We start from the raw sequence: 15,131 nt of genomic DNA, 5'->3' as shown, positions 1-15,131 counted from the left end.
GATGATTAGGAGGAAGGTGACCACTGCTCACAAATTGCAGCCTGCAGTTGGTGTTTTATCTAGAGGTGGATTTTGGTCAGCCTGCCCTGTGCTCCTTTGAAGGCGGAGGCAGGTCCTGTTCTGGAAGGAGGCGGCTTGACAGGCCCTGAACTCCTGGGCCTAAAGCCACTGCCATCTGTTGTCTTCGTTGTGGGCAGTGTTATGACACAGGGGCTGTGGCTAAGCGGGGGTAACATTCTAGTGTCTCTGCATCAGTGGACTCAGAGACCAAGATGCTGGGTGGGGAGGGCCAATAACTTAGGAATTGGTAAGTCTGCGTGTAACAGAAAACCCAAAGACCAGTGTTTTAATCACATCAAGGTTTATTTTTTCTCAGACATTAAGAAGTGTGGAGGTCCGCAACTAGGCCTGGCGTCCCCTGCTCTGCTAGGTCCTCAGAAAACCAACTTCCACCCTCTCAGCTCCACCATCCTGAGGGGGTGGCTCTCCCACCCCATGCCGCCAGAGCATGGGGAGAGGGGGTAAGAGAGAAACGCCAGGGCCCCAAACTTGGCCAGCTGAGGCTGGGTGGGGAGTGAGGGGAGGAGAGGCTTCTAAGGAGCTTTCTGGAGGCCCCGCCCATCACTCCTGCTTATAGCCCATTGGCCAGAGCTGTCACATGGCCCCTCCCGTCCACGAGGACCCCAGGGATGTTCTCTTTTAGCCACTGAGGCCACAGGGCAGGGGCAGGGGCAGAGCTGAAAGAAGGCACTTTCTTGGGGTTAGGAGCAGAGGGAGATCTGGAGGCCAGGAGGGGTCAGTGTTTGACCCAGAGAGGATCTAAGCATATTTTATATCCACCTGTAGCCATGTTGTAATCTCTTGTCATCCTCAACTTTTGTTAAACTCCGTCTGAGCCTTGCTTTGGGGACTTGCAGAGGAACGCAGTTTTAAACTTCCCAGCCTGGAAAGAGCGGCTGCAGCCAGAGGGTAACCTCAGGGGGTGGGGGTGGGGGGAGGGGGCCGGGGGGGGGGGGAGGGGATGGCCGTAGGAGCAACAAGGGACCAGAACCTGATTCGTGGACTGGGAATCTTCCGGGGCTGCTGGGAAATAAGCAGATGGGCAGGGAAATCTGGATCTTCTTGAGAGACAGCAGGGAAATCCAACTCCCAAGGGCCAGAGAGACCCACGGGCACCCCAGAAGCACAGGGCTAAGCTGATGCACCCCTTTCTTTGGAGCTCCCTTTCACAATTCCCACACTGCCCCTGGTCCCCTCGGCCATCCCCTTCCTGGTGCTCTGGAGGGAAAGAGGAAGGAGAGAGGAGAGGGTGGTCGGCTGTGGGTCTTTGCGTTGCCGCCTCCACCAGCCCACCTTGGCATGTGACCATCAGGGGGCTCTGGAAGGCAGTGGCAGCAGCAGACGCTGGGCCTGAGGCTGCGGTCCAGCAGGCCTGATAGGACACCCCCATCCTGGTTTATAAACAGGAGCATCAGAGTCGAGCCCTGGTAGACGGCTCTGCCAGTCGCTTGCCTTGCACTTTTCAGCAAGGGTATCAATGTCTACCACATGCTTTTAAATTTGAGGACAACCAAGGCAAAGTGCCAATAAGCTCTGGATATTTTCTTTTGCGGGGGGGCGGGGGGAAGGAGGGAGATAACCTCCCAAGTTTGGGGACATTGTAGGTCACTGCAGGGCCAGGCCTGGCCACATGGTGAGAGAGCTGCACTGGCTATGCCTGCCTGTCATTCACAGAAGGGCCTGGGGAAGGGACGGCCTTGAGCGTGAAATTGCTTCTTTAAGGCTATTTTGTGGGCTCCCCTTTAACTCCCACACTTGCTGGGTAAAAAAGAACAGAAAGAAAACAGGCCCTGGAGGCAGCAGTGAGCAGATTCTTTACTGTCAGATTATACACCATCAACCACCCCCGTGGTGTCCAGAGTCCCCGCTCTTTTCCCTCCTTATAGGGGCGGTTAATACAAACAAAAATAGTTCTCTACAAAAGGAAGTTTCCAGCCCTCCCAACCCTCCTTCCTAACTCCCTTCCCCCAGACAGCGAGCTCCTTGGTCACCAGGCCTCTGGAAAGGCCTGGGGTCTGGTGGGTTGTAAGGGAAAACAAAGAATAGAAAAGAGAATCAAGTCAGTGACTAGAGGTGGAGGCAACTGGATTTTCGGGTCCGCTGGCTGATGGTGAGCCAGGGACAGGCGCAGGGGGTGTCTGCAACAGTCGTGTGTGTGGTGGGGGCGGGAGAGGGAGGCAGGAGGCAGGACCTGGGGCTGTTGGGATGAGCAGCGCTTCTCCCACCCCGCTGTCTCACCGCCCGCAAAAAAAAAAAAAAAAAAAAAAAAAAGGAAAGGGGCGGTGGGTAATATAAAAGAAAAACTAAGACCGAAATCGCGGGCCGCTGGGGCCGCGACCACACAGCATCCCCCGCTGCGGCGCCGGGGCGGGGGCAGGTGCCACTTCGGGGGGGACGGGGGTGGGGGGAGGACTCTGCTGAGTAGCACCTGGGAGCAGCTCGGGCCGCACCCTTCTGGCCGCCGGGCCTCCGACGCCGGCCCCCGGGCTCCCGGCTCGCCAGGCGCGGGGCGTAGGTCGGCGGGGCGCACGGTCCGGCCTCCCCCCCTGGCCGGGGGTCCTCCGCGGGGCTCAGCAGTCCAGGCAGGTGGCCAGCCGCAGCAGCAGCAGGCAGCCGAGCAGCGTGGCGGGGCACGGGGCGGCCCCGGGCGCGCGGTCGCAGTCCAGGCCGCCGTCGGCGGCGGCGGGGTCGCAGCGGGGCTGCTCGCAGCGCAGGCCGGTGTAGCCGCGCGGGCAGGCGCAGCGCTGGTTCTGCACGCAGGTGCCGCCGTTCTGGCACAGCAGCTGGTCGTCGTCGCACACGTTGGCTGCGGGGCGGAGGGGCGGTTAACTCGGGTGGCGGCCCGGTCCAGCCCTCCCTCCCCCCGCCCCTCGCTGGAGCTTCAGCCCCTGGGACCTGCGAACACTGGGGGCGCGGCCTGGACCAGCGGGTGTTGGAGGCTCAGGGCGCACTTGGCCCGAAGCGTCCCGGCGGGGATGGTACCAAGGGCCGGGCGAGACCGGGCCCTTGCCTCCCTCCCGCCGCTGCCCGGCTCTCCCCGCCCCGGCCCGGCACTGGCCTCACTTCCTCGGACCGCCTCCCTCCCTCCCTCCCCGCAAATCCGCCCGCCTCCAGCCAACTAACTGCAGCCAAACCCTAACTCCACTTTGGCCTCCAAGCCCTTTCCCGCTACCGACTCTACACCGGCTCGCCTCAGGCCGCGCCCACCACCCGGACCTGCCCTGGGCAACACCAGGCCCCGCCCACCTACCGGGCCCCCGCCCCGGAAGCGCCAGGTCCCGCCCCTGGGACCCACCCACCGACCCGGACCCGACCTGGGCGGCCTCGAGGCCCCGCCCCGGGCCCCGCAGTACGCGGTCCCGCGCAGGGGGACGGCGTGCACTCACGGTAGCAGCCCTGGCGCCAGTAGTGCGTGGGGAGGCAGTCGTCGCACTTGGGCCCCGTCGCGCCCTCGCGGCACTCGCAGAAGCCGGTCTCGTTGCACCGGTCGTGCACGGAGCCGATCTGGTTGCAGTTACACTCTAGACGGACACGCGCACGGCGAGCGATCAGGGGCGACGTGTGGGCGCCGTCCGCACGGGCCCACCCCGCCCGCCCCGGCAACCCTCCCAGCCTGATCTCCGCACCCGCCGCTGGACGGCGGGGTGGGGACGCCTGGGGCGTCCAGATCTCGAGGGGACAGTTTTCATTTTCTCACATCCACTAAGCCCCTTCCCCTCTCTGGCCCTGGCGCTGTGTGGCCCGGACCATCCCCTTCCCGTCTCTGGGCCTGCGTCTCCGCTTCTGTAACCGGGAAGGGCGCTGATCCCTCCTGGCTCCGAAGAGCTGTGACTGACAGGTGGGAGGAGCCTCAGCAGAGGCCACCGGGCATCTGTCCTGGGGGCCGGGGGTGTGTGTGCGGAGGGGGCAGGGCGTAGTCGGCCTCCGAAGCTCCTCTCCAGGGCGGGTGGAGCAGCCCCAGAGGCCTCCAGCTCACCCTGCTCCGTGGGAGGAGCCAAATGCCCCCACTCTGGGAGTCCTTGTCGCCTAGTGCCGGGCCCGGGGGTGGGGGGCCGAGGCAGACAGGCAAGGCTAAAGGAGGCTCTGGGGGAGAAGGCACGCCTCTAATCGGATCCAGAGGCCCTGCCCTGTCCCTGCTGCTGGCTGGTGTGACATGGGCAGCACAGTTCCGTTGGGATCACTTTAGAGCTGTGATGAAATTATCTGAAGGCCGCTGCCGTAATTCAGGCTGACAGCTGCGGCTTTGCGGGCAGCCCCTCCTGTGCGCAGCCGGGGCTGGCCTGCTGGGCGGGGGATGGGCAATGGGTTCCCAAGGGCGCTGGGCGTCAGAGGGCTGAGAACTGGCCTCTACTGGAGACCATCTTCCAGACTAGTGCGTGTTGGTTGTGGGCCACATGTTCGGTCTTTTGGGATGGCCTGCCTCTGCCTGGGCCCAGGGCCCCTGTAGATTTCCTTCTTTACCCCAAAAGCCAGTCCTGGAGCAGAGTTTAAAGAAAGCCAACCGTCTGCCCACTGGGGGTGGCGGGCATATAAAGCGTGAGAAAAAAATTCATTTGAAGAAAAGCTTCAGTCCCCCCAAAACGGCTGAAAACCCTTGATCTGATCCACCTCCCTATTTTACAAACAGGGAAACAGCCCCAGAGAGGGGAAGACAATTGCCCAAAGGCACACAGCCAGGCAAGCCCTAGAACCCGTCTTTGACTGGAACTAGTGGCTCTGAAATGCCAGTGCCTGCAGGGAGAACCACATGGGGAGGTTATTAATAGAGCGGATTCTGGAGGCTTTAGAGTGGGCCCTGGAATGGGCATTTCCCCGGCCTCCCCCGGGGATTCCGATGCAGGGGTGTCGCTGCTCTTCCGCCTTGCACCCTGGTCCGCACACTCGCGTGCGGGGCCCCCGCCTCCCAGCCGAGGGCTCACCAATGCACACGTTCTCGTCGTCCAGCTCCGCGGAGCCGTTGCGGTAGTAGCCCAGACGGCAGTGCTGGCAGTGTTGGCCTCGTGTGTTGTGCTTGCAGCTGACGCAGGTCACCACGTTCAGGAAGTCGATGTAGCTGCAGCGATTCGAGTGGCCATAGCACTCGCAGTCTGGGCCGGCCAAACGCGAGAAACACCAAGGGTCAGAGAACAGATGGAGAGTGTGCCTTCTGGCTGCCCCCTCCCTGGTGCATTCCCGAACACTGAGGCCAGGGGTAGGACCTGGCACAGGAAGGTGCCCTGGGTCTCCAACACTTCTGTACCATGTGGGGAGAGATGGGCCTGCTAGCTTCGAGCCCGAACGAGAACCCGTGTAGGCCCAGCTCACAGATTACCACCTGGCCCCATGGGCAGGGCACCAGGGAGGGCCAGTGGGCAGCATCCGTTAAAAGCCTGGCCGGGTACCAGGGCGAAGTGCTTTCTGGAGGGAGGCCCTCGTGATGCTGGGGTGGTTAGACATGATTCATGCAGGGAGGATGGGTCATGCCGCCAGACCGTGAGCTCAGGGAGGGCGGTGCCTGGGTTCACGGCGTTCACCACGGTACCCCAGTGATTCAATGAAGGGTAGACGCATGCATGAACGCTGGAGAGGATGGAAAGGGCCAGGAGCTTCCTCCCCATGCTGCTTTGGAAGACGGTTGGAAGGAAAACACCACCTGCAGGACCCTTTCTTATTAGCCGGAGCTGTTCTGCAAATCTCATTGGCATCAGAGGGCCTGCTCTGGCACGACCCTGAGAGTGAGTGCTGCCTTAAGGTTTGTGCCCTGAGCATCTCACCTTGACTCCTCCTAGCCCTGGCCCAGCTTCTGACTCTCACTGGAGGCACCTGGGACCACCTGGGTCAAGGCCCCCGGGGTTTGGAGGTAGCTCCCATGACATCATCAAGGGGAGGGGTTTGGTGAGGAGGGTCACCTTCCCTGCCACAGAGGGGGACGTCCCTTGGTGTCCCTCCTAAGAGGCTCAACACCCCCTTGAACAAGAAAGGATGCCAGCTCCCCTCTGTGAGACACCATCTGTGTATCTCTAGAGGACCCAACCCCCATTTTGTGATGTGAGAAGGAGGGACTGACCAGGTGTCAGGGTCAAGGGCATGGGAGACCTTGGAGAAATGAGCCTCTGAGATGTGCCCAGGAGGAGATGGTGAGCATTCCCACACCATGGCCTCTTGGACCCGTCCCCTTCACCTTGTCCCTCCAGGGACAGTGAGAAGGTGAGGCATCCTCCAGATGTCCCAAAGAGTACTGTCAGTGACCCCTGTGTCCCAGATCTTGCTTCAGCCAAGACAAGTCGCTGGGCCACACCTCCCAGGGAAGCCAGGACAGGCTATTCCTGGTAGCTCCTCTGCCTGCCCCGTGCTTGCCCACTGTACTTCTGACTCATACCTGCTCCCAGCTCCCTTGGGGAGGGAGGACTGGAGGCGAGAGAGGCTCCGTTTCACCTTGACCCAGCTACTCGGGGAGGGGGCATCGGTCCATGTACTGCATTGTTTTGTTTTGTTTTTTCCAGTGGAGGTCGGGGGGAGAGGGGCCCCGGGGCCTTCCTCTTACCTTCGAATTCTTCAATAGGCATCACTTGAGGAGATTTGGGCCTGAGCTGGAAAAGTCTGGAGGCCTTGGCAGGGGCGGGGGCAGCAGCGGAGGTGCCCGCAGCTTGGAGAGATGAGAAAGAAGCTCTTTCATCAGCTGTGGTCCAGCTGCCCAGGGTGGGCTGTCCTGGTCGAGGTAAAGCTCAGCACAGGCTCCCAAGGTGCCCTGGGCAAGCTCTGAGCAGCTTTGTCACCTGCTCAGAGACGACATAGCACAACCAGGAGCACACAGAACCGGGCCTGCCTTTGGTCCCTCCTTGGACACCATCTACACATCCAGCTGGATTCATCCTTCCAAAGTATTCTCTATCTCCAACATCCCTCATATTGTGCTAAATACTTTGCTGAAGCTGGACAATTTTTTGACTGGTTGGAAACACTGCTTTGCACACCCTTGTACTCTTGCTCTCCCCTCCCCTCTCCAAACTCCCGTGAGCATCAAGTCCAGCGTCTGTAGCTGGTATTCAAGATTTGGCCACCTCCCTTCCTTTCTGAAGAAAGCTCCCTGCTCCAGCCAGAGTGAGTCCTTTACCGTCCAGGGACTCCCCTTGGGCAGGTGCCGTCCAGCCATGAGCACAGGCTGCCCTGCCTTCCACTGCCCAGAATCCCAGCCCCGTATTTGCGGGGGAGCATGGCATGGTCTCCTCGGCTTCCACCTGGGAGGCTGTCGTGCCCCAGTGGGTCCAGGGCCGGGAAGTGGTTGCTCCAGCCTGCTCTCCATCACCGGGGAGGACGCCCTGACTCAGAGGCCGGCCTGGTTGCTGGGAACTGCAGACCCTCACCGTTGTGGGTCCGGCTCCGGAACTGCTTGCCAGCAGGGGGCGCGCAAAGCCCTGCTCACCACTCACAGCTGGTGCGGGAGGGGAACTGGAGGTGTGGGCTGGGCTGCTGCCTAAGCCAGCATTAGGGCTTAACGTCCAGGCAACCGTGAGCCGGGACCGGGGACAGCGTCCCATCTTGGAGACTCAGGCAGGCCCTGTGTGCCTCCTGGGTGTGTCCACGACGGCTACAAAGGAGCCCGTGGGCCCCCACGTGTTTCTTCCCACTGCGGTGGGAGAATGAGGCTCTGGGCTTGGTCTCAGTGCCTTCCACGACCCCTCCCTGCATCTCGCTTGGTCAGGCCGCTGCTCCCTGCCATCCCACCGCCAAGCCTTTGCCCCAGCTGGTCCTGCCGCCTGGAAGGCTACCTTCCCCCTTCATCTACTCACAGCCAACCCCCTGCAGGAAGCCCTCTCTGACTCTGAGCTCCACCTCGGCCCAGGGGGTCCTGTGAGCACGATGGTGGGAGAGAGAGGCTTACTGTCATCAGGACAGGGTCTCCACTTGCCTCGGAAGCCCTTAGGGCTTAGGGTTAGGGTTAGAGTGTAGGATTGAAAGGGGTCGGGTGTGGTGGTATCACTCTGGCTAAGTAGGTGAGAGTTGGGGGTAGGGGCAGGCAGAGCTCCAAGGCCCCTCCCCTCGGCGCCCTTGGGCCCCTTGCCACCCTGCGTCCCCACCCTGTGCCCCTGCTCCCTCCACTACAGAGTCTCAGAAGGAGCTCCCCGCTCCCCATACCTTCTGCACTGGAGGACACCTGGGGCCAGGGGGCGCTCGCCCAGAGGGGGGCAGCGGTAGATGGCCTGATCCACTCTTAGGGGAAAGAAGAGGAGAAACCAAGTTATGCAAGGGGCTGGGGCTGGGCGTATCCTGGGGACCTACTGAGGCATCACCGCATACAGGCCCCTTACAAGAAGCAGTACTATAAGAAGCGGCTCTGCCTACACTGGCCAAATAGAACTGGGTTCAAATCTACAGGAGAGGCAGCGTCTACACTACGGCAGCCTATGAAGGGCGCATGGACACCGGATGGAAGGGGGCCCCACGCCCGAGAATCTGCGTACTTTGGGCAGTCCTTTCTTCGGCGGGACACCTGATTCTTGAATCTCCCTCCCTGTGTGGCCCCCGTCACCGGGGCCACACTGAAGGCTAGAGTTAGATCAAGTCCCATGTATCTGGGCCCAGACCTCTCTGCGCTAAAGTCTCTGGCTAATGGCTGTAAAGCGGACGTGTGTTCTGGCCAAGACATCAAACGTGTCCAGAGGGTCCTCATCCTGTCCAACCCCAATCTGGGGACTGGAGCATCCTCCCTGACCCCTAGATTGGGCCCATTTTCACCAGGGACCCCAACGTGAGTCAGCCCCCAAATGCCACCGTGCCCATCTCCAAGACTAACCGGACACACAGCAGGGGACGCAGGTAGGGCTGGCAAGGCAAGGAATCATTCTGTGCCGAATTTCAAAGGACAAACCCAGAGGGACAAGGGAGAAATCAGATTTTTTCCGCTTCTTAAAGGGATTACGCACGATGCCGGTTGGTGGGGAAAGAAAAAGAAAATCTACCAGCTAAGTAGTGTGAGAGACTTTACAGCTGGGAGCCAAGAGCCCCTGGACATGAAATTGACATTTATGGGATGTTCAATGAGAAGAGAATGCGGGTGCCCAAATTGGCAAGGGCTTAATTAGGGCCGCGATAAATCCGCCCTGAAGACATTGTGCTTTGCAGCCTCTCTCCCACCACCCTCGGCGGCCAAGCTGGGGAGAGGGTTAGTGGTCTTGAACAGCCTTTCTGCCGGCAGCCCCTGCCCTCTGGACAGCTTGACACTGGCAGAAGGGAGAAAAATCTGGGCCAGGGGTTCAAGGGCCCAGGTGGACTTGGGCCAGAGAGCCTAACGCACTTCTTGGGAGGTACCTGGAGAGAATCAGGACCTTCAGGGGGGCCTGGGGGTGGAAAAGACTGGGTTCTCCAGGGACACACTCAGGTATGCGGGAGGAGCCTTCTCACGATGGCCCGTGTCACTTGCCAAGGCCAGATGCAGGCCCCGTCCGTTCCTTTGGAACTGGGGAGCTGTGCAAGCCAGGTCTTAAAGGCGGCACCACCTCACAGACCCCCGAGGCCTCGGGGCCGTGGCACGGGGTGGCTGAGTGGGCAGGAAACATCAGGAGTCAGTGAGCCCCGAGTTCAGGTCCTGCCTGTTACCTTGAGCAACTGCTTCTTTTTTCTTTTTTTTAAACAGCTTTATTAAGTATCATTTACATACCATAAAAATCCAGCTGCTTCTTCCTAAGCCTTCATATCCTCACCTATGGGACTAGGAAGATAACAGCCCCATCTCGTGGGGCTGTGAGCAAGGAATAGAGTACAAGCTCCTGGCCCAGGAGACGTCTGAGCTCCACTAGCTGCAGTGAGAGTCACGATTCGTGGGGTGGGGGGAATGGGCATCATGGGGGCCCAGGCATAGGCTTCAGTTGCTAAAGAGGACTGATGACCCCTAAGACTTGGGACACTCAGGTCACCGGCTGTCACACCGCAGCTGCCTTTTTCTCTTAATGCCTGCAGCCCGGCACTGGACTCAGGATGCAAAGTGGACCATGACCCTGCTGAATGCTGGTCCTGCCTGGAGGGCGGGGTACGTCCTTCTCACCACCTGAGTCCTGGGGACCCTCACGATTCAAACCTTCTCTCGTGCAGGCTCACCGCCCTGACTCTGATGCTTTCCTTAACTCCTAGCTTTGCAGTTTGCACCCTTCGTACCACGTCAGAAGCAGCTCCAAAAACGGGGTCCAGCTTCCTCAATGTGTGTGAGCGTGAGCGTCTGGCCTCCCACCCAGACAGATCACCGTTTGCAGCCAGACACGGGACCTACCACGACTATTTTTGGTCCCGTCTGCCCATCACAAGCTCAGCAAAAAAAGCGCAAGTCTCAGGCGGCTGGACCAACTTGTGTCCGGAGCCCGGATTTCCAGAGTGACGCATGTCCTCCACCCCAAAGAGGATTCCTGGGCCAAGAAGCCATCCTGAAATCCTCGAATCTCCCGGCTAGCCCCCTGCCCCCTGCAAATGTCTCCCGCGGAGAAGGGAAGGAGGTAGAAAGAAAGGAAGTGTGATGTGTCGCCCTCTGGTCCAGCGGAGGAGCTGGCGAGGGGGACTTTTCCACGGCATTCACTGGCTGGGGGCTTGCGGAGCACCAACCCCCAACAGGCCGAAGCCGGAGTGTCGGGGATCCCACCCCAGCTGACGGAGGGCTCTCTGCCCGTTGGAAATGCCACCCTTCCAAGGGTCCATGAGCATCAGAGAGAGGAAGGGGCACGGCACTGCCCAAGGAGTAAGGAGCCCCCTACCCCACCACCTCCTCCCTGCAGAGGGGGTGGGGCAGAGGCGGGGCACACTGCTGGGGACCAGGGACCTTGGCCACATCTTCCCGGCATCCTCTGGGAAGGATGAGTCCTTTCAGACTCCTGGCACTCGCAGCAGGCAGGAGCTGGTGGGATGCCCCAAGTGAGACCGGGTGAGACCAGGGGGCCACCCCAGCACCCCAAGCCTTGAACACACCCCTGGCCTGGCCCTGCCCTGAAGGGCCCAGCCGTCCAGAGTGTGAAAACGCCAGCTCAGAGGGTCCCTTCCGCCTTGCTGATCCAAGGAGACTACCTTCTTGACTAACCCTGCACTGTCCGTTCCCGGGGGTCAGCTGCTCGTGGGCAGGGGGCAGAGCCGGGGCTAGGATGGCTGGTGGGGGCGGGGCCTGGGCCGGCTCCCCTGGGCCCCCCCTGCTAGGTCACCCCGCCTTTAAGCCAGGCTGAGCAGTGCCCTGGCGGGGGTGGGCAGGAGGAAGAGGATGCAGGACTTTCACATGAGCCCTGGATGCCCTGGCTGGGCCCAGTGACAGGTGGGTCCAGACGGCCCGGAGGCCTCTTGGCACCATGCTCTTGCGGCTCTGGGATCTAGCATTCTCTACTCTAAAAGCCAAGCCCCTCCCCTCCCCAGGGCTGATGCTCCCACATCATCACACATCACAGAGAGAGGCAGGGACTCGGGCCGGAAGTGGGAAAGGGCAGGGCAGCTGGGGCTGTAGCTGGGCACCCACCTGTGGGCTGTGGGGTGCTGGGGGCCATGGGGGCCCAAGCAGTGGATGTGGAAGGGGCAGGAGTGGTGGGGTCCCCCCTCACGGCCACAGCGGCCACAGGGGCTTTGGGGACGGGGTCTTTCCGAGACCTGCTGATGCCTGGCAAGAGATGAGAAAAGCAAGAGAGGGTGGGGGAGTTGGTGGGTGTGGAGCAACGCAGAGAAGCAACTTAAGACCCCCCTGAGCGGACCAGCGTCCCCTCCAGGTCCAGCTTCTTCTGGCCCCCTCTCCGCCCACTGGTGTCCCACAGGGAGCAGCCCCGGGGCTGAGTGTGGCCCCGAAGAGCCCTGGCAGAGGGAGACGGCGCCCCTGGAAGCCTTTCTGAGACTTGGGGTCGGCACTGGCTGGCCGTTTGACAAGTTCTCTCCTGCTGAATCTGAGAACAGATGGCAATACCCACCTAGGGGGGCGGTGGCTTCAAGGATGAAATGAGATAGTACGAGTATCCTGCTTAGCCAATGCCTGGCACTGCGCGTGCGTGATGATGACTTCGTGATAGTTGGTCACCCCCTACCGCCCTCCCTCACCTTCCCTGTTGAGTTCTCGGGACTCCCCTGACCCTCCTTCAGATGGTCTGGCTGCTCTGGGGCCTGAGTTGACCTGGACGCGTCGGGATCCGGGCTCACTTCCCTCAGCCTCCCTGTGGGCGAGCAGCTGCAGAGGTGATAGCTGCGGGCTGCCCGGAGGGAGGCCAAACCCCATGGTCAGACTGGGGGTGGGGGGGTTCTGGCCGGGGAAGGTGACCCCCACTCTTGCCTGGCAGGAGAGGGAGGAGCAGAGAGTTCCCCCGGGGGGCAAGGGGACCTTTCCAAAGCAGCACCAGCTGAGAAGCTAGAGGGGAGGAATTGTGAGACACGAAGGAGGGGTGAGGAGGGGGAAGAAGCAAATGGATTAGAGGAGCGGGTGGTGAGGCCTGTGGATCCAGGGCGACAGGAAAGCCCTGTCTTTCCCCTCCTGCTCTTCCCAGGACATGCAAAGAGGCTTGTGCACTGAGGGCCCCAGTCGCCTTCCCAGGGTGGTGGTGACCCAGGTGTGTACTTACTGCCAACGGCGGAGCCTGCGGCGGCACCTGCGGAAAGAGAAGGGTCACAGCAGAGTAAGGGGCCCAGCCACCTCCTCCCTGCAGAGGAGGGGGTGGCAGGGCTGGGGAAAGGAAATCAGGGGGCCTGGGCACCTCACCGTGCAGGGATTGGGTCAGATCATCCATTCCATCCTCACTGGTGCCCTGAGAGGGAGGGGCCCTATTAGCCCATTTTGCAGATGGAGAAACTGAGTCTCAGAGCTGTGACTTACCCTGTCAGGGGACCTGCTGATAAGCCTCTGCTGGGGGCTTCACAGGCACCCTTCTCATTTGATTTTAGACTCTCGGGTCCTCCAGTGCAGGACAAGGAGGCGGGTGGCCGTTCCCTCAGGAGTGATGGGATTTCAGAGAACATGAGGGTCCCCAGCCACGGGGACAGACTGGTTTACTGGAAGCTCTGATGGAAGTTACCACCAGAGGGAAACCATGGTGCAGGCTCCCATCTGAGGAAACGCAGGGACGGCGGCTGAACGACTGATTGGAAGATGATCGCAGCGCCTGCCACGTGTTGAGAGCTTTCTGCACGTGGGCACGGGCTGAGCGCTGTTCCCACCTGGGCCATTCAGTCCTCACAACAGCCCCACAGGGGGTTTTATTAGGGTCCTGATTCTACAGCTGAGAAAACAGGGCTCAGGCGGAGAAATGGCTTGTCCAAGGCCACACAGCTGCGAGTGGCAGAGGCCTGACTCCGACCCGGGCCTTTCTGTCTGTGCCCTGGGGATGAGAGGGGCCCAAGGCCACGGTCTGACCTGGGACTTTGGGTACCAGGGCGGGAATCGTCAGTCTCAGAAGGAAGGAGCTGGGGCCACAGCTTCCCCTCCAGGCGGTCCTGACAAAGGACGGAGAGTGAGGACACCCCTCCGTGCCCTGGGAGCCCTGGGGTGGACGCCGGGGTGTGGGCAGGGGACGTGTGGCGTGAGGACCTCCCCTGGTGACCCTGGTGGCGGGACAGTGAGGGAGGCCTGGGAGGATGCACCTGGGGGCCCACAGTGCATGACCTGCAGGTAAGGGTCTTAGCCTGTGGGTGCCGGGGGACCTTGGGGGGATCCTTCCAGGAGGAGAACAGGGTCCAGAGAGGAAGCGGGGAGGTGGGGGGGCCAGCAGGACAGATGAAGGGATGAGCCTGCGAGCCAGAGGGAGGTGACAGCGACTAAGGAAAGTGTTCAAGAAACGGTCCTGGCAACAAAGAGGTGGGCTGGGCACGCGGCGGCGAGGGGGGAGCGGGCGGGGCTGGGCTCTCGCCCAGAGCGCTCTCCGTGCCTTTGCAGGCCAGCAGGTGCCGTGACTCTGGGAGGTCACCCTTCACAGGCTTCTTGAGCGGCGCCCGCACACGCCCAACATGCCTGTCACAGCCTCGTTGCGAGGCTTCCGGCTTTGTCAGCCTAAAGTTGCATAAATCTTTCACCGGTTGGTCGCGGGGTTGCCGATGGAGGGGCTCCTGGGAGCGTGCCCAGGAGGGGCGAGCTGAGCGGTGCCGGCGGCCCAGCCTGGCTTTGGAGCTGGGTGCAGCGGTGGTATCTAACTTGCTGCGGAACTAGGAGGGCACTGAGGGTCACTGGGGCTCTGTTTGTTCATCTGGAGAGTGGGATAATAATGAAAATAGCACCCGAGGGGTTACTGTGAGGGCTGAGAAGCTGTGTATAGAATGTGCCCGGTGCAGCCTCCTTGTCAAAGCACTTGACCAGCGTCAGCAAATCACTGGGGCGGGGGCAGCTGGGGAGATCCCACTCTGGGACCAGCCCAGGCCCCCTTACCCGTGGCAGCTGGGGGCTCCCTGGGACTCTTGGTTTCATGGAGATACCCAGGGACTATGTTGGGGGCCAGTGATGGGGGCCCCCAAAGGGTGTTCATAGTGCAGGCGTGTGTGGGCGCACCCCAAGGATGACCTCTGGCACAGGAAAGCTGAGCCGGGAGAGGAGAGGACCATGCAGAGGGCACGGGCCAGGGCCTCGGAGGACCCCTCTGTAAAATGGGATAATAGGAGACCCGCTTCCTGGGGCCGCCCGAAGGGTTGAGGGAGTGGGGACCCCATAGCACTTGGCTATGTAAATGCCCCATAAACACTGGTTACGAGGGATGGCGCTGCTCCTCACGGTTAACCCGGAGTGAGGGGTCCCCACCCCCTCCTCCCTGACACCCTCTGGGCCTTCTCTCCTGCCCTGGGGGCAAGAAGGGAAAGTCAGCGGAAGGTTGCTGAGGCAGCTCGTCTCAGGTTTCCAGCAGGATGCAGGTGTGCTAGAGGTTCTTGATGACAGGGCCTGGCGCTTAGGAGCTTGGCAACAAGGGGTGTGCTTGTGTGCGCATATGTGTGTGTGCGCACGTGTGTCCAGGTGTGCATGCGTGCATGTTTCTGTGTGCACACCTCTGTAGGGAGGACATGTGTGTGCATGTGTGTGCGTGATGAGATCCACAGCTCCTGAGGTTGAAGGCTGCGGGGAGACCATGGCCTCACTGGTCCGAGGGGGGAGGGGGCTGGGGGGGGGCCCGGGC

The 15,131-nt window shown here is 61.2% G+C and overlaps 1 protein-coding gene across 6 annotated transcripts in view; it reads right to left on the bottom strand.

Annotated features, from left to right (window-relative positions):
• Nucleotides 1-344: 344 nt before the first annotated feature.
• NTNG2 (netrin G2) overlaps nt 345-15,131 on the bottom strand; it is a 76,267-nt gene continuing 61,480 nt past the window's right edge. For 2 of the 6 annotated variants that reach the window (XM_082400769.1, XM_082400770.1), the window contains exons 6-12: nt 12,603-12,629; nt 11,522-11,659; nt 8,176-8,250; nt 6,584-6,685; nt 4,980-5,147; nt 3,447-3,581; nt 345-2,866 (exon numbers count right to left, since the gene is read on the bottom strand). In XM_082400769.1, coding sequence (XP_082256895.1) covers nt 2,631-2,866; nt 3,447-3,581; nt 4,980-5,147; nt 6,584-6,685; nt 8,176-8,250; nt 11,522-11,659; nt 12,603-12,629 — 881 coding nt within the window. In that variant the 3' untranslated portion in view covers nt 345-2,630. The remainder of the gene's footprint in view (nt 2,867-3,446; nt 3,582-4,979; nt 5,148-6,583; nt 6,686-8,175; nt 8,251-11,521; nt 11,660-12,602; nt 12,630-15,131) is intronic. The other 4 variants (XM_082400771.1, XM_082400772.1, XM_082400773.1 and 1 more) reach the window with 4 other exon arrangements.

Source organism: Balaenoptera borealis, assembly GCF_965194805.1.
Source record: "Balaenoptera borealis genome assembly, chromosome: 8".
Taxonomy (NCBI): domain Eukaryota; kingdom Metazoa; phylum Chordata; class Mammalia; order Artiodactyla; family Balaenopteridae; genus Balaenoptera; species Balaenoptera borealis.
Note: the sequence above shows the minus strand (reverse complement) of the source record. Positions and strands in the feature narration are given on the sequence as shown.